We start from the raw sequence: 24382 nt of genomic DNA, 5'->3' as shown, positions 1-24382 counted from the left end.
GACAGGTCCCCACATAGAAAATTTACTCACCATCCGGATGGCGTGGGGAGCCTTCGTTTGCGATCAAACCGCTGTACTGAGGACAGGGAGAGTCGCAGCCGGGACGCAGTGAAACTGCGGTGCGAAACCGCAAATGGCATCCGGTGAGGTAGCCACCTCACCACAGCATCCCTGTAGCGAACAGGGATGGGTCGTTCATATGTGCCAGGAAACCCTGAGCTGAACGCTCGATGGCAGGCTGGGAAGCCACTGGCCCACAACCTGCGACCCAGGGGGGCCAGCCCGAGACCCAGCCCGCACGATCCTCATCAGAAGAACTAACTAAAGCTGGAAATAAACAGCTAAGTAAAAGAAAGAGAAAACAACTTCAAATAAAATCAAAAAAAGAGAAAAGTGGCTGAGACCAAAGAGCCCCAGCACAGGGACAGCCTGCACTCCTGAGCTAGGCAAATTGAAACTGAGTTGGTATGCAGGAAGTGAGGAGGTATTGACTGAGGGGACCACCCCCTGGGGGTGGGATATGCTAAAAGCTTTGATATTAATATATTCTGTTGCCTAGCACTCCTACGGAGAAAAGGTCAATAACCCCAATAGTGACGAATATGGAGAGGCGGCGACTGTCGGAGGACGTAAGAGAAAGTATTCATACCACTTGAAATTTTCCACATTTTGTTGTTACAACCAAAAACGTAAAATGTGTTTTATTGGGATTTTATGTGATAGACCAACATAAAGTGGCACATAATTGTGAAATGGAAGGAAAATGATAAATGGTTTTCAAAATCTTTTACAAACTACACTGCCCGGCCAAAAAAGTCACCACCTGGAATTAACTAAGCAACTAACTAAACTAAGCATGCAGTAACTATCCTATTGGATAGTTACTGCACGTGCCAAAAGAATGAGGTCAGCTGACTACCTGAATATACTGAATGACCAGGTTATTCCCTGGTTTCTTTCCCTGATGGCACGGGCATATTCCAAGATGACAATGCCAGGATTCATCGGGCTCAAATTGTGAAAGAGTGGTTCAGAGAGCATGAGACATCATTTTCACACATGGATTGGCCACCAGAGTCCAGAACTTAACCCCCATTGAGAATCTTTAGTACGTGCTGGAGAAGGCTTTACGCAGTGGTCTGACTTTCCCATCAGTTGGTGAAAAAGAAATGCAACACTGGACGGAAATAAATCTTATGACATTGCAGAAGCTTATCGAAACAATGCCACAGCAAATGCGTGCCGTAATCAAAGCTAAAGGCGGTCCAACTAAATATTAGCGTGCATGACCTTTTTTTTGGTGGCGACCTTTTTTTTGGCCGGGCAGTGTATCTGAAAAGTGTGACGTGCATTTGTATTCAGCCACCCTGAGTGAATACTTTGTAGTTTGTAAAACCACCTTTCACTGCAAATAGAGCTGCAAGTCTTTTTGGGGATGTCTCCATCAGCTTTGCACATCTAGAGAGTGACATTTTTGCCCATTCCTCTTTGCAAAATAGCTCAACCTCTGTCAGATTGGATGGAGAGTGTCTGTGAATAGCAATTTTCTTGCCACCGATTCTCAATTGGATTTAGGTCTGGACTTTGACTGGGCCATTCTAACACATGAATATGCTTTGATCTAAACCATTCTATTGTAGCTCTGGCTGTATGTTTAGTGCCATAGTCCTGCTGGAAGGTGAACGTCCACCACAGACTCTAACAGGTGTTTTTTTTTTTTTTTTTTTTTTTTTTTTTAAGATTGCCTTGTATTTGGCTCCATCCATCTTCTCAGTCCCTGCTAAAGAAAATTATCCCCACAACATGATGCTGATATGTTCAGGGTGATGTGCAGCGTTAGTTTTCTGCCACACAAAGTTATTGTTTTAGGCTAAAAAGTTCAATTTTGGTCTCATCTGAGCAGAGCAGCTTCTTCCATTTATTTGCTGTGTCCCCCACATGGCTTCTGGCAAGCTGAAAATGTGGCTTTCAACAATGGCTTTCTTCTTGCCACTCTTCCATAAATGCCAGATTTGTGGAGTATAAGACTAATTGTTGTCCTGAAAACAGATTCTCCCACCTGAGCTATGGATCTTTGCAGCTCCTCCAGAGTAACCATGGGCCTTTTGGCTGCTTCTATGATTAATGCTCTCCTTGACCGGGCTGTCAGTTTAGGTGGACGGCCATGTCTTGGTAGGTTTGCAGTTGTGCCATACTCTTTCCATTTTCGCATGATGGATTGAATAGTGCTCCGTGAGATGTTCAAAACATGGGATATTTTTTATAACCTAACCCTGCTTTAAACTTCTCCACAACGTCATCTCTGAAATGTCTGGTGTGTTCCTTGGCCTTCGTGATGCTGTTTGTTCACTAATGTTCTCTGACAAACCTTTGAGGGCTGCACAAAAAAGCTGTAATATTAATGAGATTAAATTACACACAGGTGGACTCTACATATTAGGTGACTTCTGAAGGAAACTGGTTCCACTAGATTTTAGTTAGGGGTATCGGAGTAAAAGGGGCTGAATACAAATGCATACTGCACTTTTTAGATATTTATTTGTAAAACATTTTGAAAACCATTTATCATTTTCCCTCCACTTTGCAATAATGTGCCACTTATTGTTGATCTATCACATACAATCCCAATAAAATACATTTACATTTCTGGTTGTAACATGACAAAATGTGGAATATTTCAATAACTATTAAATTCAAGGCACTGTATGTGTATATATATATATATATATATATATATATATATATATGTGTGTGTGTGTGTGTGTGTATAAAAAAAACCAAATACTTGTTTACCCTTTTTTTAAAAGGGATTACATTCCCTCTGTTCTCAGGTGCATAAGAGCTGGGAGGGGGGGGGGGGGGGGGAGAAGCAGCAGCACACTGAACTTCCCAGTGAGAGGCTGTGCAGCGGGGGCGTGTCAGGACAAGTCTGATCACTGGTGGAGAGCAAGCAGGCTGAGTTCCCAGCATAGCTACAGAACTGACCACAATATGCTCTTCTGCTAAGTGCAGTCAGTTTTTAATAGGAAAGCAGGGGGACTGGCAGGAACACCAGGGATGTTACATAAAGGAAGCAATACAAAGAGAACCGGATACTTTCTCATGCAAGTACATGGTACAGTAGGCAAGTCCCAGGAATATGAAGTGTTGGAGTAACAAAAGCTTAAGGCAATTCTTTATTGTTTGGGGAAAAAAAAAATAAAGCAGCAGAAATTGCCTTTGTCAAACTCATGGTGCAAATGTGCTACAGAGGCTTACTGATCCTAGTGGTTATATGGGGCCCTGGTATCTTGTGTACATTATTCCATTGCAACATGAGCTGGACACAAGCAATTTTAAAGTAAGGGATGCTATATTCTGCTAATAAATGTCATACAACTTTTACTAATTTCTGCACTCTTGAAGCTTTTTTTTTTCACATGCTCTGATGGGATCGGTCCCAGGAATTGTCTTTTAAAGTATTGCATCTGAATTAGAGACATTATTATAGACTTTCATTGTGTATTTATATCATCTAATTTCTGTCATGGACAATAAAACATGAGAGCCGAGTGATTATTTGTGTTAATACATATATACATGTGGTCGTTTTTCTCTTTGATAATTGTTTGATACTGAGATCTTTCTTTAATAGTTACCTGCTGCGATTCAAAATGCTGTGCTGCCACTGCGTTTACGTCTTGGTCACTGAGGGACTTGCCCAGTTCTTGCATCACTTTGTTCATCTCTAAACCTTGGCTATGTTAAAAAACAATTATATCAGTGTCATTGTACTAGAAGAAGAGGATACTGTGGGTATAATTACGTTTCCAACCCTACTAAATTTAAATATAGGGTAGTTAGAGTAGCTACTAGGGGTTAAATTTCCATCAAATACATAAATTGATTTCTGGCCTTAAAGTAGAACTGTGGCCTGGGTATGGACATTCATATATTTACATATACATTCTATATATACATCCTTAAAACAGGCAGAGAATAGGCATTAAAATAAGTCCTCGGCGACCTATGCAGCTGCAGGCTTTATGGAGTAATTCACCCTCAAAATTCACAAGGAAAACTAAAAGTAATTTAAGTTTAGTCTCAGCACTCCCCTCTCCCCGTGTACAAAAACTTAGGTACTTAAACTCCATAGGAAATGCTTTAAAATGTTTGTTTACAGGTTACCTGTTTAGAGTTACAGAGAATGTCTTGGGCTAGAATGGTTGCTCTCATTCTAACATTTGCGGCGATACCTCACATGTGTGGATCGAGCATGCTGGGACGGAGAGCACTTACATTTTGTTTTGTTTATTTTTACACTTTCCCTTCTAATTTTTTTTAATCACTTTTATTCCTATTACAAGGAATGTAAACATCCCTTGTAATAGGAATAGGACATGACAGATTCTCTTTATGGAGGGATCTGGGGTCAATAAGCTCTCAGATCTCTTCTACAGGCTGGAAAGCCTAAAATCAAAAAAAAAAAAAAAGAAGCTTTTGCCAGGCGTAACCTCATAACGCCGCGCCCGGCCCTCCGAGAGTCATAAAGACTGCCGGGGACCATCTGGTCCTCGGTATGCTCTATGGCATACTTCCGCCGCTGGTGGATTCTTTCTTCGGCTCGCCGATCGCACGGGCGAGCCGGTAGAGGCACCGGAGGACGGCGGGAGGGGACGTCCCCTCCCACAGCCTGTACGAACAATCAAGCGGCTGAACAGCCGCTATGATTGTTCTTATAATGAAGGGAGTCGCTGGCTTAGAAAAATGATCTCTGAATCAAGCCTGTAGCTGCAGGCATCATTCAGACATCCCCACACAAAGCCCAGGACGTCATAGGACGTACTGTGGTATGGAAGTTGTTAAAAAAACTGTCCAGGATACCAAGTCCCTGCTGTAGGGTGAAAGTGAAAATGCTTTTCGCTGTAAACTTTGAGGATGAATTACTCCACAGGTACTGCATTTACAGAAGTCAATAAGGGTTCCTTCACACTAAAGCTATCCATTGTGGTACGCCAACTCAAGTTATTACATATGCAGTTCTTTATAAATGTGCTGCCAACACACCAAAAATAGTAAAACATGAATGACCTTTTTTCAAAACAAAGCGCACCACACAAATACCTCAACAGTGATCTCAGCATAGAAAAAAAAAAGAGGACACGAGGCCATACAATGCGATTAGAGGAGAAGCGTTTTAACCTCAGGCAATGCAGGGGGTTTTTTACTGTTAGGGCTACTAGACTGTGGAATTCTGTGCCACAGATGGTAGTAACTGCGGGAAGTATGGCTACTTTCAAAAGACTCTTGGACGTTCATCTCAAGGATCAGAACATTCAGGGGTATGTGGAATGATTACGGCCACGCACACCTACACAGGTTGAACTGGATGGACTATTGTCTTTATTCAACCTCAACTACTATGTAACTATGTAACACTGCATGGTATATGCCATGTTCTGCGATGAGGTGCGTTGTGCCCTACTGTACCACGAGTTAAAGTGCCATTCACAATGAATGGCACTGCACATAGGGCAGGTGCATTCCCATGAATTTTGGCAATGTGCATTTTAGGGAGAATTGCCACAATGCAAAAGCGTAATAAGACCTCCGAGTTTATTTTAAAGCTGAGTCTATGTAAAAGGGGAACATTTTATTCTGGTTATGTATACAGTAGGAAATAGTCAGACATTCTGCCAGGTTTTTCTTTCTGTCTGTGTCCCCACTGGAAAGATTCATTTTAGATTTCTTTTGGATGACCATTGTCACAAATTTTGGAACTATTGTGAGCAAAGAGTAAGGGGAAATCTTCCAAATGGGAATTCCCCTCCCTTTGGGAAGCTTGTGTTTCTAAGACAGGAAGTGAAAGGATATGTTCCCAGCAAGACCCAGACATCAAAACACCCCGATAGGGGTTTTAGGCTGCATTCACACCTGTGAAAGCACCCACACTTTGATAGGATGCGAAAGTGAATAAAATACACCTGTGATAAAAATGATAAGACTTCTTTGTTTCTTTGTTAGTGGGCAGTCTTACAAAGCCTGCAGGGCATCAAATAATTATTTTATCCACTGTAACTCATTACCCCTACTGATCCAAGTCATGAGTAAAATACCCTCTCCCTGGCAGAATGTAGACTTGAGTCTGAGCAATGTTTAGTAGAATAACACCCACAATTAGGGCACTGAACATTGTTTCATTATTAAAAGGTGTGACTGTAGCAGTAAAGGAGCTTTAAAACTGTATTCCAAAAAAAAAAAAAAAAAACAACAACCCAGAATATACAGATTATATACAGTATCTCACAAGAGTGAGTACACCCCTCACATTTTTGTGAATATTTTATTATATCTTTTCATGCAACAACACTGAAGAAATGACACTTTGCTACAATGTAAAGTAGTAAGTGTACAGCTGGTATAACAGTGTAAATTTGCTGTCCCCTCAAAATAACTCAACACACAGCCATTAATGTATAAACTGCTGGCAACAAAAGTGAGTACACCCTCGATCGCCTACATTGACCCACTCCAGTCGGACCAATGTTGGCGGTGCACGTCCTCTAGGGGAACGCTTATTCACATCTGGTGGGAATGTCCTCAGATCCATGAATTGTGGACTGGAATTATAGCTTTGTATTGCAGGCTCCAGGCAACAAATGTTCCTGCGACACCGGAACTGGCCCTGTTGTCTTTGTTACCCGGCTCCTTCCGGTCGATCAAGAGAGACGTTTTGAGGTTTTTCTTGGCGGCTGTTCGGACGGTGATACCCAGACACTGGAGGTCCAAGCAGGTACCCTCTAAACTTGAGTGGGCTCTGGAACTGGACCGGCTTAGAGACATGGAAAACCTGTTGGCGCGAGAGGGGGGCAGGGAGGACCAATTCTCTGCTTGGAGGTCCTGGGACATGTTTCGGTGTTCGGACGCCTTTCAGTCCTGGCTCGAGACGTCTGTGCTACCTGGTGATGGGGGGCAGTAGTGGGACGTGGGCGGCCCATCCTGATTTCCTCCACCTTCTTTGCCCCCTTGACATCCCTCTTTACATTCTCCTGCTTTATCCCATCCTCTTACCTTTATTCCCCTCTCTGGCTGTACCGTTGACACCATAAGGCAATCCTCCTTTACTTATTTGTTGTTTTTAGGCGCTCCTCAATGGAAAGCCGGGATATTTATCAATGCCTAATTTATCAATGCCTACCACACTTCCCACAATCTCCTCAAGTGACGCCAGCCATGAAAGTGTTTATACTGGTGTTGGCCTTTCCTTGACTTTTCTCTTAAATTATGTTACCACCTGACACCCCAAGTTGCTGTTTTCTTGACCTTGTGCTGCTGCCAGGATCTGATGGACCTGGCGGTTTGAGTCCCTTATTTGCACTTATCGATATTGATTGTTGTATGCATTTTCTCACAGTTTACCATATGTCATACCTGAACAATTTATTTGTTTCATACCCCCTTGCTTCTCCCCTAACTCTGTAAAACCCTTCTCTTTCAATAAAATAAGATTGAACTAAAAGTGAGTACACCCCTAAGTCAAAAAGTCCAAATTGGGCCCAAAGTGTCAACATTTTGTGTGGGAAAGGTTATTTTCCAGCACTGCCTTAACCCTCTTGGGCATGGAGTTCACCAGAGCTTCACAGGTTGCCACTGGAGTCCTCTTCCACTCCTCCAGCAGGACATCACAGAGCTGGTGGATGTTAGAGACCTTAGGCTCCTCCACCTTCTGTTTGTGGATGCCCCATAGATACTCAATAGGGTTTAGGTCTGGAGCAATGCTGGTAGCACTCATACGTCTATTTCCCAAAAACAACCTCTGGATATGATGCTAAGCCTGTGCACTTAACTTCTTTGGTCGACCATGTACTGAGTGGAAGCTGTCCTGTTAAACTGTATGGTCTTAGCCACCATGCTGCAGCTCAGTTTCAAGGTCTTAGCAATATTCTTATAGCCTAGGCCAGGCATCACTAAATGGCAGCCTGCGGTGCGCGTCTGGCCTGGGACACCGTATCATTCGGACCGGCCGCAGTCCTGCCATTTAGGAGCCCGCTAAGCCATCTGCACTACTTTCATCCTGAACAAGCCCTGCATGGACGGCGGGAGGCTGATATCAGAGCCAGTACAGATCCAGATGGAGGGCAGGACTTCAAGTTAACCCGCAGGTGATTGGTTGCTAGCAACCAATCAGAAGCTGGTTACCTGGAAAAGTTGTGCAGGGCTAAGGACAGGAATGCAGAGAGGGGCTGAGGACAGAAATGTGAAGGAGGAGGGGCATCATATAAAGGGGCATAAGGATAGGGATGTAAAGAGGGGAGGGTGTGAGGGGAGGAGGGGGGGTGTGAGGGGAGGAGGGGGATATGAAGGTGGGCTGAGGACAGTAATGTGAAGGAGGGGGGGGCATCATATAAAGGGGCATAAGGATAGGGATGTAAAGGGGGGGGGTGTGAGGGGAGGAGGGGGGGGATGTGAGGGGAGGAGGGGGGTGATATGAAGGTGGGCTGAGGACAGTAATGTGAAGGAGGGGTTGCGATGTGCAGGGGGGACTGAACACTGTTGTAATGACAGGATTGTGATGTGAAGGATCTGAGGCTAGCTTTATACCATTGCTACCCGTGTTCTGCATGTAGGCAGCCCATTCATTTCAATGGGCTGTCTTACATGCAGAAACATACAAAGAGTAGTCCCTGACCCTTTTAAATTGCGCTACACCAAGCTGGTTTGGCGCTCACGAAAACGTGCAGCGTTTGCCAATGCTTCAAGGTGCCAATAGGAATCAAACATACGATTTGGACCTCTGCTAGGAGAAAACATTAGTGACTGGACCTCTGTGAATTTTAATTCAATACCCCTGGCCTAGGCCATCTTTACGTAGAGCAACAATTCTTTTTTCAGATCCTCAGAGTTATTTGCCATGAGGTGCCATGTTGAATTTCCAGTGACCAATATGAGAGAGTGAGAGCGATAACACCCAATTTAACACACCTGCTTCCCATTCACACCTGAGACCTTGTAAGACTAATGAGTCACATGACACCGGGGAGGGAAAATGGCTATTTGGGCCCAATTTGGACATTTTCACTTAGGGGTGTACTCACTTTTGTTGCCAGCTATTTAGACATTAATGGGTGTGTGTTGATTTATTTTGAGGGGACAGCAAATTTACACTGTTATACAAGCTGTACACTCACTACTTTACATTGTATCAAAGTGACATTTCTTCAATGAAAAGATATATATTATCTAAAAAAAATAAAAAAAAAAAAAAATAAAATATTTGCAAAAATGTGAGGGGTGTACTCACTTTTGTGAGATACTGTACATATAATGAGCTGTTTTACCTACTAAAGGATTTACATTTTTTTTTCATCCAGTTTTGTGGTCCCAACTGCCTTCAAATCATTCACAAGCTCCTCCCATGTAGTTCTGGGCTGACCCCACACTTTTCTCATGATCATCCTTATCCCATAAAGGGCGAAACCTTGCAGGGAGCTCCAGACCGAGGACAATTGATGGTTACTTTGTATTTCCTCCATTTGCAAATAATCGCTCCAACATTTGTCTCCTTCTAACCAAGCTTCTTGCCGATGGTCTTGTAGCCCATTCCAGCCTTGTGCAGATCTACAACCTTGTCCTTGACATCCTTTGACAGCTCTTTTGGTCTTGCACATGATGGTGGGTATGAATGGAAGTAAAGAGATTCTGTGGACAGGTGTCTTTTATACACATAATGGGTTGTCGTTGGGAGCACCTTCTTAAAATTGACAGGACTAATCTGTGTACCACATGAGCACATACTATAGCCAGTCTGTGGGAGCAACAATTCTTGTTGGATGGTAGGGGATCAAATAGTTATTTTACTCACTGAACTGCAACTCAATTTATAACATTTGTATCATGTGTTTTTTCCGGATTTTTGGTTGATATTCTGTCTCTATCATTTAAAATACACCTATGATAAAATGATACACCATCATTTCTTTGTAAGGCTCCATTCACACCTGGGCGTTTTCAGCTCCAAAAACGCTCAAAAGAAACGCTTCCAAAACGCCCAACAAGTAAAACCCCATTCATTTAAATGGCCCCTGTTCACATCTGAGCGTTTTGCAAAACGCCTGGAGCTGAAAAAAGTACATGAGCTTCTTTTTGGGCTGATTACCAGCGTTTTTGATAGATGTCAATGAAAAACGCCTGAAAAAATCGCGGTAAAATCGCGGTAAAAATCGCGGTAAAAATCGCGGTAAAAATCGCGGTAAAAACCGCTACGCTCAAGTGTGAATGCAGCCTAAGTGGGCAAACTTACAAAATCTGAAGGGGATGAAATAATTATTTTCCCCGCTGTATATTTTATATATCAAAAAAAGAAATAAAACATATTACTGATTTGGGAATCTGATAATCCAATACAGCAACATTGGTTGAGACTGTAAAAATAAAGTACCGTTCTCGTAGTTTCTTTAGCTCCACATCTCTTTCCCCCAGCAGCTCAGAAATGCTGACAAAGTAATTGTGCTCAAGGTTGAGCAGAGTCTCTGAAGCCGGGGAATGGATGAGATCATGATAAATATCAGCAAAGTCTTCATCCCTGTTAGGCTCTTCCGGACGGGAATGTTCCAGTGTTGTCTACAGCAGGGGAAGGGAGAGACATTTTTCAACTCAAGATATTCAATGTATAGTCAAAAGCTTTGTAGACACCTGGCTATTAAACCTACAGTGCCTTGCAAAAGTATTCTGCACCCTTGAACTTTGCGACCTTTTGCCACATTTCAGGCTTCAAACATAAAGATATAAAACTGTACTTTTTTGTGAAGAATCAACAACAAGTGGGACACAATCATGAAGTGGAACAAAATTTATTGGATATTTCAAACTTTGTTAACAAATAAAAAACTGAAAAATTGGGCGTGCAAAATGATTCAGCCCCTTTACTTTCAGTGCAGCAAACTCTCTCCAGAAGTTCAGGGAGGATCTCTGAATGATCCAATGTTGACCTAAATGACTAATGATGATAAATAGAATCCACCTGTGTGTAATAAAGTCTCCGTATAAATGCACCTGCTCTGTGATAGTCTCAGAGGTCCGTTTAAAGCGCAGAGAGCATCATGAAGAACAAGGAACACACCAGGCAGGTCCGAGATACTGTTGTGGAGAAGTTTAAAGCCGGATTTGGATACAAAAAGATTTCCCAAGCTTTAAACATCCCAAGGAGCACTGTGCAAGCGATAATATTGAAATGGAAGGAGTATCAGACCACTGCAAATCTACGAAGACCTAGCCGTCCCTCTAAACTTTCAGCTCATACAAGGAGAAGACTGATCAGAGATGCAGCCAAGAGGCCCATGATCACTCTGGATGAACTGCAGAGATCTACAGCTGAGGTGGGAGACTCTGTCCATAGGACAACAATCAGTCGTATACTGCACAAATCTGGCCTTTATGGAAGAGTGGCAAGAAGAAAGCCATTTCTTAAAGATATCCATAAAAAGTGTCGTTTAAAGTTTGCCACAAGCCACCTGGGAGACACACCAAACATGTGGAAGAAGATGCTCTGGTCAGATGAAACCAAAATCTAACTTTTTGGCAACAATGCAAAACGTTATGTTTGGCGTAAAAGCAACACAGCTCATCACCCTGAACACACCATCCCCACTGTCAAACATGGTGGTGGCAGCATCATGGTTTGGGCCTGCTTTTCTTCAGCAGGGACAGGGAAGATGGTTAAAATTGATGGGAAGATGGATGGAGCCAAATACAGGACCATTCTGGAAAAAAACCCGATGGAGTCTGCAAAAGACCTGAGACTGGGACGGAGATTTGTCTTCCAACAAGACAATGATCCAAAACATAAAGCAAAATCTACAATGGAATGGTTCACAAATAAACATATCCAGGTGTAAGAATGGCCAAGTCAAAGTCCAGACCTGAATCCAATCGAGAATCTGTGGAAAGAACTGAAAACTGCTGTTCACAAATGCTCTCCATCCAACCTCACTGAGCTCGAGCTGTTTTGCCAGGGGGAATGGGCAAAAATTTCAGTCTCTCGATGTGCAAAACTGATAGTGACATACCCCAAGCGACTTACAGCTGTAATCGCAGCAAAAGGTGGCGCTACAAAGTATTAACTTAAGGGGGCTGAATAATTTTGCACGCCCAATTTTTCAGTTTTTTATTTGTTAAAAAAGTTTGAAATATCCAATAAATTTCGATCCACTTCATGATTGTGTCCCACTTGTTGATTCTTCACAAAAAATTACAGTTTTAGATCTTTATGTTTGAAGCCTGAAATGTGACAAAAGGTCGCAAAGTTCAAGGGGGCCGAATACTTTCGCAAAGCACTGTACCTATATGACCAAAGTTAGGATGGGCTACCCTGCAAATGATTGACTGATAATACTACAGCATACAAAGACCTTTTAGACTGTTGATCACTTCTAACCTTGTGGTAAGTTTAGCAAAGGTCCTTTTTTGTTCCAGCATGACTGTGCTCCTGTGTAGTCATCTCCGTAAAGACCAAGGGCAAATAGACTGCACTTTTGCAAGTCTAGTTACACTCTGCAAGTGCAGGTGATCCAGAGCTTAGTAAATTAGGTAAACCTTTACTTTACAATAAAATACCCAATCACATGCAAGGAAAATAAAAAACAGCATTTATGCTTGCACATGATTGGATGATGGAAGTCGGCAGAGCCCTCTCTCATTTATTAAGCTCTGGAGCAACTGCACTTGTAGATTGCAACTGCAATTGCAAAAGTGCACAGTCTATTTGCCTTTAGTAAATCAACCCCAAAATGTCGAGAGTTTGGTGTGAACAAATTGGAGTGACCTTCACAGAGCCCTAACTTCAACCCTACTGAACATCTTTGGAATGAATTGGAATGCAGACTGTAAACCCGGTCTTTTCATCCAACATCAATAATTGATGGCGGCGGGACAGACTTTTGGGGAGTCTTGACGTCACTTCCAGCTCTCCGCAGGAACTGCATCAGACGTATGCGGGAACTTCTACCCATCATTCTGCTTTTGATTGGTGGTTCTTGGCAAAGCGTGGGGGACCAGAGGCAGGGTAGAATTCTCCTCCTCCTGCTTTTTTAGAAGGCATGCCATTCTTAGCACATGTGCCAAAGCCACCATTACTGATGGACCAGACATGTTTTGATAACACGCCAGGAAGCCAGTTTTGGTATGTTTGACGACAGCATAATAATAGAGCTTACGTTTATTTTTTGGTGACCAATTTGTGCTATATTGCCTGGGTGATTATTATTCTAGGGATATTTAAACATTTCACTGTTTTATTACCAAAGAAAATGAATAAGCTATTCCGCTCACAAAAACCTAACCATCATTTAACATGGCTAGGAGGTGGTAGGGAACACCAGGTATAGTGGATGCAGGTCCTCTCAAATTAGGTCTTGAGATCCTAATGCACATATAAAAGAAACAAACACAAGAGGGCGCCTCCATCTAGGTGGAGTGATTTATTGAAACAAAAAGTATAAGACAATAAAAATGCACTCACTCGTTAAAAGTGGACCACGGCTTGTCAAAAACCCATTTAAACCTCAATCGCCATGAGGCTGCAGAGCTCTGTAGGCATGTGGCTAGTTGTAGCAGAGTTCTTGATGGAAGTACAGCTGTCAGGCTTCAGGCTGCAACAAAAGCAACAGCTTCCAGAAGTAGCAAGATGGCTGCAGCTCCAAACAGCACCTTTCTCAGCTGAGTGATGATGACAGCATGTGAAGGGGATGTGGCTATATGTTTCAGGGCAGACAGGAGGGCCCCTTTATAAAACCATAGTCCTATATGGGTTTTTGAAAACCCTTGATCCGCTTTTAAGGAGTGCTTTTTTATTGTCTTTTATACTTTTTAATTACATTGTTACACATAGATGGAGGCACCCTCTTGTGTTGGTTTTTTTTTTGTTTCCCTGTTTGTGGCTTTCATTCCAGCAGTTCATTCTACCTATATGTGCCTTTGGAAGTTTGTTGTTACTATTCTAAAAGGATCATTTTATCCAGGCAGACTACCTCCATCTGGAGTGATTGCTCCAATCGGGTTCGTTGCCAGCTTTACTCTTTTTTTTTGTTACATGAGGTGCACTCTTGTTAAGGTGACTCTCAACAAGTATATACAGTCAGGTCCATAAATATTGGGACATCGAAACAATTCTAATCTTTTTGGCTCTATACACCACCACAATGGATTTGAAATGAAACAAACAAGATGTGCTTTAACTGCAGACTTTCAGCTTTAATTTGAGGGTATTTGCATCCAAATCAGGTGAAAGGTGTAGGAATTACAACAGTTTGTATATGTGCCTTCCACTTTTTAAGGGACCAAAAGTAATGGGACAATTGGCTGCTCAGCTGTTCCATGGCCAGGTGTGTGTTATTCCCTCATTATCCCATTTACAAGGAGCAGATAAAAGGTCCAGAGTTCATTTCAAGTGTGCTATTTGCATTTGGAATCTGTTGCTGTCAACTCTCAATATGAGATCCAAAGAGCTGTCACTGTCAGTGAAGCAAGCCATCATTAGGCTGAAAAAACAAAACAAACCCATCAGAGAGATAGCAAAAACATTAGGTGTGGCCAAATCAACTGTTTGGAACATCCTTAAAAAGAAAGAACGCACCGGTGAGCTCAGCAACACCAAAAGACCTGGAAGACCACCGGAAAACAACTGTGGTGGATGACCAAAGAATTCTTTCCCTGGTGAAGAAAACACCCTTCACAACAGTTGGCCAGATCAAGAACACTCTCCAGGAGGTAGGTGTATGTGTGTCAAAGTCAATAATCAAGAGAAGACTTCACCAGAGGGAATACAGAGGGTTCACCACAAGATGTAAACCATTGGTGAGCCTCAAAAACAGGAAGGCCAGATTAGAGTTTGCCGAACAACATCTAGAAAAGCCTTCACAGTTCTGGAACAACGTCCTATGGACAGATGAGACCAAGATCAACTTGTACCAGAGTGATGGGAAGAGAAGAGTATGGAGAAGGAAAGGAACTGCTCATGATCCAAAGCATACCACCTCATCAGTGAAATATGGTGGTGGTAGTGTCATGGCGTGGGCATGTATGGCTGCCAATGGAACTAGTTCTCTTGCATTTATTGATGATGTGACTTCTGACAAAAGCAGCGGGATGAATTCTGAAGTGTTTCGGGCAATATTATCTGCTCATAGTCAGCCAAATGCTTCAGAATTCATTGGACGGCGCTTCACAGTGCAGATGGACAATGACCCAAAGCATACTGCAAAAGCAACCAACGAGTTTTTAAGGGAAAGAAGTGGAATGTTATGCAATGGCCAAGTCAGTCACCTGATCTGAATCCGATTGAGCATGCATTTCACTTGCTGAAGACAAAACTGAAGGGAAAATGCCCCAAGAACAAGTAGGAACTGAAAACAGTTGCATTAGAGGCCTGGCAGAGCATCACCAGGGATGAAATCCAGCGTCTGGTGATGTCTATGCGTTCCAGACTTCAGGCTGTAATTGACTGTAAAGGATTTGCAACCAAGTATTAAAAAGTGAAAGTTTGATTTATGATTGTTAATCTGTCCCATTACTTTTGGTCCCTTAAAAAGTGGGAGGCACATATACAAACTGTTGTAATTCCAACACCTTTCACCTGATTTTTAATGTAAATACCCTCAAATTAAAGCTGAAAGTCTGCAGTTAAAGCACATTATGTTTGTTTCATTTCAAATACATTGTGGTGGTGTATAGAGCCAAAAAGATTGTGTCAATGTCCCAATATTTATGGACCTGACTATATATGGCGTTTTATATTTAAATTGACATCTTTTGATGCTGCTTTTCAGCTGTTGACTTATTAAATAATCCTTCATATTAGTGATGCATATATTTATATATATATTTTTTCCACACTAGGATTATCTGTGACTGTTTATACCAGTTATACAGTATATACTGTATAGGGATGATGATTCCTGTATATCCTTATATATGGCCTTTTGTGAGGATGTCTTTCCCCACAGTTGCTTATTTCTGGCCCAGGCCAGAATGACTTATGCCTCCTGAGATACCCACAACGAGTCCCATAAGACTACAGGGTACTTTGCAATGCATGTGCTGCATCATCAACGACCCGACAGTCTATTCACAGTTTTTGCAGTTGTACTGCCGCCCCCATGATGTAGCATGGTGCATGTGTATCATCATGAGGCTCAACATGGAAGAGACAGTCTGCTGATCTGGTCTGATTCACATGCATTACTCCTGAACTCTATATATTGTGCATTTTGATGAAAACTCATCAAGGTCAATGCCATGACAAAAGAAGCAGCTTGTACATTTTTTTGCACCTAAAATTATCCAAAACTGCACAGGTGTGAAGGGGCCTTGCAGCCTGTTTCTGATCCCCTAAAGTTAAGCATTTAACCCTTGCAGTAATTTGCAGAGTTGGGCCTAAATTACACCAGACCTTGTCTTGATGGGGCAAAAGGGACTGATATTCTAGCAGAGCTAGTCAGCCAACAACTCTTCCTGAACAGTGATTCCCCCCCCCCCCCCTTATTGTCCGAGATAACCTAGTCACATGACCAGGCATTGGAGGGGTGCTAAACGCAGGCTTCGAGAGCATAAGGTAAACCTTTTAAATATACAATCAAAATTTAATTACGTTTTATAGTTACAATATACAGGTATAATTGCAATATAAATCCATTTTGCCACCTAGTGGTCATAACTGGCACTTTGGCTTGATCTTTTTTCCTGACAATACTGTGTAGGATATATTGATCTGGGTGGATTCTAAAGCACCTCTAACTCTGCAAAGGGTTTCTGATCAAAAATAGAATGCTTTAATATAATGTGGAATCAAATACATGGAAAATACATATATGGAAAAAGAAGACACCCCTCCAAATTATTGTTTCTAGCGAAGAGTACAGTTAATACTACAGCATACAAAGATATTATAGGCAATTGCGCACTTCCAACCTTGTAGTAAAAATTTGGGGAAGGCACCTTTCTGTTCCAACATGACTATACATCTGTGCACATAGCCAGCATCATAATGACATAACATCAACCTTATTAAACACCTTTGAGAATTGGAACACTGATTGGCCAGGTTTGCTTAGCCAACATCAGTTCCCAACTTCACAAATGTTCTTTTGCCTGAATGGACAAAAAAAAAAAAAATCCCACAGACACATTCCAAAATCTTGAACCAGAAGACTGGAGGCTGTTATAGTTGCAAAGCGAGGCCAATTCCATGCCCATGGTTTTGGAATGGGATGTTCAACAAGCTCATATAGGTCTGATTATCTGGTGTCCACAAACATTTGTCCATATAGTGTAGACCAAACCAAAGTGCATTTATCCATCTCATTTTCCATATCAATAATTGTTTTTCAAACTACAACATGGTGCCAGTATTGTGAATTATGTCAATGGCACCTCTATTTTCTCAGGAGTGTCCTGAAATGGTTGACTGTGTTGTGTCTAGGAAACCAGCATACTATACAAAAAAAAAACCTAGCTGTGAAAGAGATGCAAGACCGGCAACTATTCTCGCCTTTGCGCTATATACAGCCTCTGTTCTCTCTCACCTCTGTATAGGATTTCATCCAGGCGTTGGCCAATGTCCCAGCATCCACCTCACCTGACCTCACAGCCTCCAGGGCCTGCTCTGCTTCTCCGTCAAAGTCTTTAATGGTTTCCTCTTCCACAAAGTGACAGAGGGATTTTTTTAGATCTGTCATTAGAAAAAGAAACGCACTTGAGTTTCTCAGAGGTGTTAATTTGAGAAAGATTCTTTATCCAGGAGTGAAAGGCAGCAGTTGCGCAGGTTATGAAAACCTTATGAAGTAAACATGAGCACATTTTTAGTTCAGTCAGTTGGGCATTCTTCCTACCCAGCCCTCCAAAAAAAATAATTTAACTAAACTAAAGCTTTGGGCCTCAATCACACGGCAGTAAAAAATAAAAAAAAAAAACGCATTTACAAGCATTTTTTATTTATGGATCTGAACATAGTTGCATTGTTTTTAATGGAGCCAATCACACAGGTGCATAAACATGCATTACTGAATGTACCGTACCACAGAATCCAAAAATTCAAAGTATTTGTTTACACATACCATTGAAAAAAAGAACAGGACAATTTTTACTCACTAAAAAACAGATCAATTTATATAGGAACATTTGTTCATTGCCTATCAGTAACATTTTTCCAGCTATGTTTTACGCCCATGCGAAGGTAACCTTAAAGTACATCAAATGCCATTTCTTTTCATTTTAGAGGAAGGAATACTTAAAACCCTTGTCAGATTTTATTTTTCTTCTTTTTTTTTATATCTGTGTCTTATTGGAGTGACTTCCCTTGAGAAACACAACGGGAAGTGAGAGGGTATCTCTTAAAATTTTAAGGAAAACCTTGAGTATCATTGAATGTGGGGTGGTTCTTGCCTGAGGATCTATCCATTTGCCTCCTATCACATTTCATTTATTGACTGGTAAGCTCCAATATATTCAAATTGTGTTTTAGATACATCTTAAAGCGGAGTTCTGGGCACAGATCTCATTTTTTGATGAACATACCCCCGGGACAGTCAGGGCTAGCACATTCCACAATGGCTAGCCTCTGATCTGTCCCAGTTCGCACTTACCTGCAAGAAGAAATACTTACTTTGAAAATTTCTTCCACAGCGTTTCCATCTCTCTTGTGGGCAGCTGAAGCCGGCGCGGTCCTCTTCGGTGTCTTCTTCCGCGTCTTCTCCCAGAATGCGCCGCACCGGCCCCTCTCGTCACTTTCGGTGCGGCGCAGAAGCTGTTTAGCAGGGGAATGCGGCGTCGCCCGGAAGTGACGTGCGGGGCCGGTGCCGTCGCATTGATTCCTGGGAGCGATGACGTTCAGCTCCCAGGAATCATCGCGAGGCAGGAAGTGACGGGGTGAGCCGTGGCGCTGGAGGAGAAAGTACCCTGAGGTGAGTATTTACGATCTTCGATTACAAGGTGAGTGTACAAAAAAAAAAAAATAAATAACTATCCAATTCCTTTTCAGGTTATGTGTAGCTAGCGGAGGGGCACAAAAAAAAAAAAAAAAATACCGATTTTGTGCCCGGAACTCCGCTTTAAAGCTGAAATCCAGCCTTCCCTTCAGTCTTGCACAGTTGTACAGGCTCCTCTGCTGTGTTGAAATTGCTTACACTGCAGTCAGAAAGAGAAAGAGGACGTCCAGAATCATTCAGTTCTCCCCCCCCCCCCCCCCCCACAAGCCTGACAATTCCTGGCCCTTTCAATCACTGGATTTCACTTTTTTTCAATCATGGAGGCTCAGTATCACATTTGAGTGTTAGCTGGGCTGTGTGCCTGCAAATGTAGTCTGCCTGGGAACATACTCCTTCAGACTGACATCCACCCATCAAGGCATTTTCAGATTTGCAATGCCAGGGGGTGAGGAGTACTGAAACTGGGTGCTGTGATGTTTTCATAAAGCAATGTACAGCATCCTGCTGACCATGATCTGTCTGCATTGAATAGATAAGAACAGAGATCCAGTGATGACATCACTAAAGCCGGCCAAAGATAGATTTAATCACTGCTGAACCGAGCAAGATTTGATCCATCTATAGGCAGGCTGGATGTACTGAAGTCGATCCATTGGTCAACCTCCGTATTACCAGCCTGTGTGATTTTTTACATACGATTACTGCCAGCGGTTATAGCCACCAGTAGTGATCATTGCCTGCCGGCAGAGAAGACTCCTCAAAGGCAGAACACAATAGCACTGCGGGAGGGATTACCCAACAGCACTGAAAGTGCTGATAAAGGAATCAAGAGATTTTCTTTCCTGCAATATATGGCTTGCTTAGGTTTAAAATAAGGTATGTCATAAAAACTAAAAGGTTTAGAAAATGTACACAACAAACAGAAAAAAAACACAAAGATAGAGGATCGTTCACACCTTTCTTTCTATCCAATAGCACCCCCCTCTGCCCCGCAGTAGAGACAGCTCAGCTCCTGTTCTCTGCACAACAAACTGTAAAATCTGCCCCCTGTCTGTACTTGACTAATCAAAGTGAAGAAGAATCTTGTCCAGACTGGAGTTAATAGGAGAGCTTGCCTCCCTGACACAGACTACATACCTTGCTCAATAAAACAGGGCAAATCATGCAGCAGCATTAATCTTCCATGTAAGTGATCCAGATTCTCCTGAACCGGGAACTGGAGGGGCACAGTCAGGACGAAGCTCTGAGACCCAGCATTGAACTTGTATATAAAGTCCCTCTCTGTGTAACTAGCTTTTCCTTTTCCAGGCTTCATCTTGCATTCATAAGCTAGAAAAGAAAATAACACACAAAGCTCAAAAAAGGTTCAACATATACATGACACACAAACACAATGAAGGACCATCTGGTACTCACATTTAAATTGTGTCTCCAGCTACACCATTTCTTTTCAGTTTTGAACAGACTAGTAAAAGATTAGAGCCCCTGTCAGGTTTTATTGCTGTCTGTGTCCCCGCTTTTACGGTTGTCACTGGACCTCCAACCACCTTATACTTATTTACTGTGCTCCCCCGACACTCCTTCAGGCTACGTTCACATCTTGGCGTTGCTATTACAGGTGTTTTTATGGGCGTTTTTGCAGGCGTTTTTTGTGCAGGCGTTTTTAGATTGAATAGAGACCAATGGAAAACGCCTGTAATCTGCCCAAAAAGAAGCTCATGTACTTTTTGAGCGTTGGGCGTTTTGCTCACAGCGTCAAAACGCTCAGATGTGAACAGGGGCCATTAAAATGAATAGGATTTGTCTTGTTGGGCATTTTGAGAGCTGATCCTAGAGCAGAAAAACGCCCCCAAAACGCCCACATGTGAACGGAGCCTCAGTGGCTGCGACTGCAAAAAAAGTGGTACTTCTAAGTGGGTGGAAGCAAGTATCCACCACTTTGGTCACCACTCCTGACACCACACCTGACACCAGCAGACATCGGGAGGAAGGAGCAACAAGGGTGCATTAAAAACATGAGTATAGGTTGGTGGGGAGGGCAGGCATCACTCCGGTCCAACTACTTGAAGCCAAATGACAAACAGGTATGCGATTTGGCAGGAAGTGGTTAATATGTTCTTCAAGCATTCCCATTTGTCCTCAGTGTTCATGGTTTCCAGAATTTTAGCCCATCTAATATCTTATAGAAGACTTTTTCAACCAGGGTGCCTTCAGGGTTCCTCAGGGGTGCTTTGGTAAAGTTCCTAAAAATTGCCCCAAATTGTTATAAAATGATGTACAAGCCAGTGGTTGGATCAAGCCTGCCGTTTTGTTACACAAAGGCATAGATTTTCATTGTGCAGCAACAGAGGCTTGGGCACCGTGCAGGGCCAGTCACTGGCATCCTAACAACCAATGATGCCATTGGTTGATAAAGAGGATGTCAGGTGCCTGCACAGCATCCTCTTTTGCCCCTCCTGTCCCACTCCATAAGCACTGGGGTCATCTTAGCTGAATGATGAAGAGAAACAATTGAATACTAGTCAGTACCTGTGTGCAAAGGTATATTGCTTTGTAAGAATAAATCACCTCTAATGTTGGGTGTTCTATGTTTGTGGATGCTGCTACATTGTGGAAGACTATTTGTTTAGTTCTTTCTATTTTAGAATGGTGGTGCCCTATGATTGTGCAGAAATTTAAAGGGTACCTTGACTTAAAAAAGTTTGAAAAACACTGTCTTAAGCCCCATACACACGTTCAGATAATCGGACGACTTATCGTTCGCATTTTGTTGCATGATACTAACATCGAATTCAACAATGCGTACTAAACGTATGATTTTTGGCGTAAGATTCGGGAAAAGCTTCCTGGTTGCTTAGCTACGTATCAGATGATGCAAAACAAAAACAATGGCAGCCAGGCTTTTCCGTGCTATTTTAGCGTTTCTGATCATGCACGGTCTTTGTTGATCGGTTTTAAGCGGACGCATACTGTACTGATGAAACGATTGTCGTTCGCGGGGCTATAGCACGACAGAAGTTTTCCTGTTTGTCCCTTCAGATTTTGTTGGACCAACTGTCGTGATCGGCTGTCGAAAGCTGTGTACTAGCGATCAGATTATCGTGCGATCAGGTCGAAAGCGAGTTTTATCGTACGATTATCGGAACGTGTGTACGGGGCATTATGGTATTAAGCTAAGTTTAGAAAAGTTGGCTCTTCAGTGTTCTTGCACTACCCTCATGCCTCCTGTGATTTATACTGAATGTACTGTAATTACTTGGCGATCGCTGTTACCTAAATTGTCCCGTATTTTTACATCTGCAATCAGATCTGTGTTAAATTGTAATTAGTAGATCTAGCAATGCATTACTTCAAGTTGTGGCATCCACTAAATGACACATGAAGTTTTCCTGTAAGACATTTAAGAACTGACAAGCCTTAAATGAGTGAGCAGTTCCGTCTGCCCAGTCGATATCTGGATGACTGAAGTCCCCCATTAGATTAACACAGCCCTGCCTAGCTGCCGTTCCCAACTGTAACAGGAGATCTGTCTCCTCCTCATCCTTTAAGTTAGGGGGCCTGTAGTATAACCCCACTATTAATTTCCCATTTATTTCTTCCCTTTGAAGCTCCATCCACAAAGGTTCCACCTTTTAACCTACCCATTAGCAATGGCGTCCCTCACGTTCACTAGAACATTTTCTTGATATACAGCTACACCCCTCCTCCTCCTCTACTCTCCCTGTCCTCCGATACAAGGAGTACCTCCCAGGAAATCTAGATCCTCCTTGGGTATCAGAAGCTCCAGTTCTTTAATTTTATTAGTGAGACTTCTAGCATTTATGTACATGCCTATGTTAATAAATATGAAGTTAAAAAAAAAAAAAAAAAAACGAGAATGGAGCTCATTAAAGACAACCAAAATTATAAAAAAATGCAGACTTCTCCCTTGCCATGGTGTTGAATTTTAATATCCAACATGAAAAAAAAGTAAAATATAGTCAAAAAACACTGGCCCATATTATGTGCAGAGAAACATTTTAACCGGTTCCGGACCGCCCATCGAATATATACTGCGGCAGGGCGGCCTTCCTACGCGCACCGGCAGCTGGGGGGCGAGCATGCACCGTCATCGGCGCGCTCCTGCCTTCACTCAGCAGCGGGGACTCACATGCACGGGGCAGGTGGCTCCGATTGCCACCTCACACCCGCGATCATTCCCTGCTGAGAGAGAACGGTCAGCTGTTGTAAACACAGCTGACTGTTCTTTTCTCTGGAATGATCACAGAGCTCCTGTGATCCTTCTATAAATAGGATCACAGGTCTCTATGGTCATTCCATAAGCCCCGCCCCATACAGTTAGAATCACTCCCCTAGGCTCACATTTAACCCACTGATCACCCACAGTGTTAACCCCTTCCCTGCCAGTGTCATTATTACAGTAACAGTGCATATTTTTAGCACTGATTACTGTAGTAATGTCACTGGTCCCCCAAAAAGTGTCAAAAATGTCAGTTAGGGGTCCGATCTGTCTGCAGCAATGTCGCAGTCCGGTAAAAAAAAAAAAAAAAAAAAAAAAAAAAAAAACAACGCAGATCGCCGCCATTATTAGTAAAAAAATAAAAATAAAAAATAATAATAAAATAATAAAAATGATAAATCTTTCCCGTAGTTAGTAGATGTGATAACTTTTGCGCAAACCAATCAAACCACGCTTATTGCGATTTTCTTAACCAAAAATATGTATCAGAAAAATTGGCCTAAAATGTTAAAAAAATTTAGATTTTTAAATTTTTTTGGGAATGTTATATAGCAGAAAGTGAAAAATATTGTGTTTTTTCAGAATTGTCGCTCTTTTTTTGTTTATAGCGCAAAAAATAAAAATCGCAAAGGTGATCAAATACCACCAAAAGAAAGCTCTATTTGTGGGGAAAAAAGACATCAATTTTATTTGGGTACAGAGTCGCAGGACCGAGCAATCTTCCGTTTATTTTTTTTTACTAGTAATGGCGGCGATCTGCGATTTTTTGCAGGACTGCGACATTGTGGCGGACAGATTAGACCCCTAACTGACATTTGACACTTTTGGGGGTACCAGTGACATTACTACAGTAATCAGTGCTAAAAATATGCACTGTTACTGTAATAATGCCATTGGCAGGGAAGGGGTTAACCCTGTTGGTGATCAAGGGGTTAAATGTAAGCCTAGGGGAGTAATTCTAACTGTGGGGGGGTTGGGCTTGTTAGATGATCACAGAGACATGTGATTCTATATAGCAGGATCACATAGTCTCCATCATCACCCGAGGGAGAAGGGCGGATGGCTGAGTTTACATCAGCCGACCCTCCTTCTCGGTCAGCGGGGAAAGATCGCCAGTGTCAGGCGACAATCAGAGCCACCTGACATACGCACTGGCTTCCCGGATGACGAGCAGGGGCGGGAGTGC

General features: G+C 42.4%; 1 protein-coding gene across 1 annotated transcript in view; it reads right to left on the bottom strand.

Moving 5' to 3' along the window:
• FERRY3 (FERRY endosomal RAB5 effector complex subunit 3) overlaps positions 1–24382 on the bottom strand; it is a 107486-nt gene that overhangs the window by 74233 nt on the left and 8871 nt on the right. Inside the window, exons 2-5 of the mRNA XM_082256109.1 lie at positions 20094–20285; positions 17556–17701; positions 10418–10599; positions 3639–3738 (exon numbers count right to left, since the gene is read on the bottom strand). Coding sequence (XP_082112235.1) covers positions 3639–3738; positions 10418–10599; positions 17556–17701; positions 20094–20285 — 620 coding nt within the window. The remainder of the gene's footprint in view (positions 1–3638; positions 3739–10417; positions 10600–17555; positions 17702–20093; positions 20286–24382) is intronic.

The sequence above is a fragment of the Pelophylax lessonae genome (assembly GCF_965119305.1).
Source record: "Pelophylax lessonae genome assembly, chromosome: 4".
Classification (NCBI taxonomy): domain Eukaryota; kingdom Metazoa; phylum Chordata; class Amphibia; order Anura; family Ranidae; genus Pelophylax; species Pelophylax lessonae.
The sequence above is the reverse complement of the archived record's forward strand: the minus strand, read 5'-3'. Positions and strand labels throughout refer to the sequence as shown.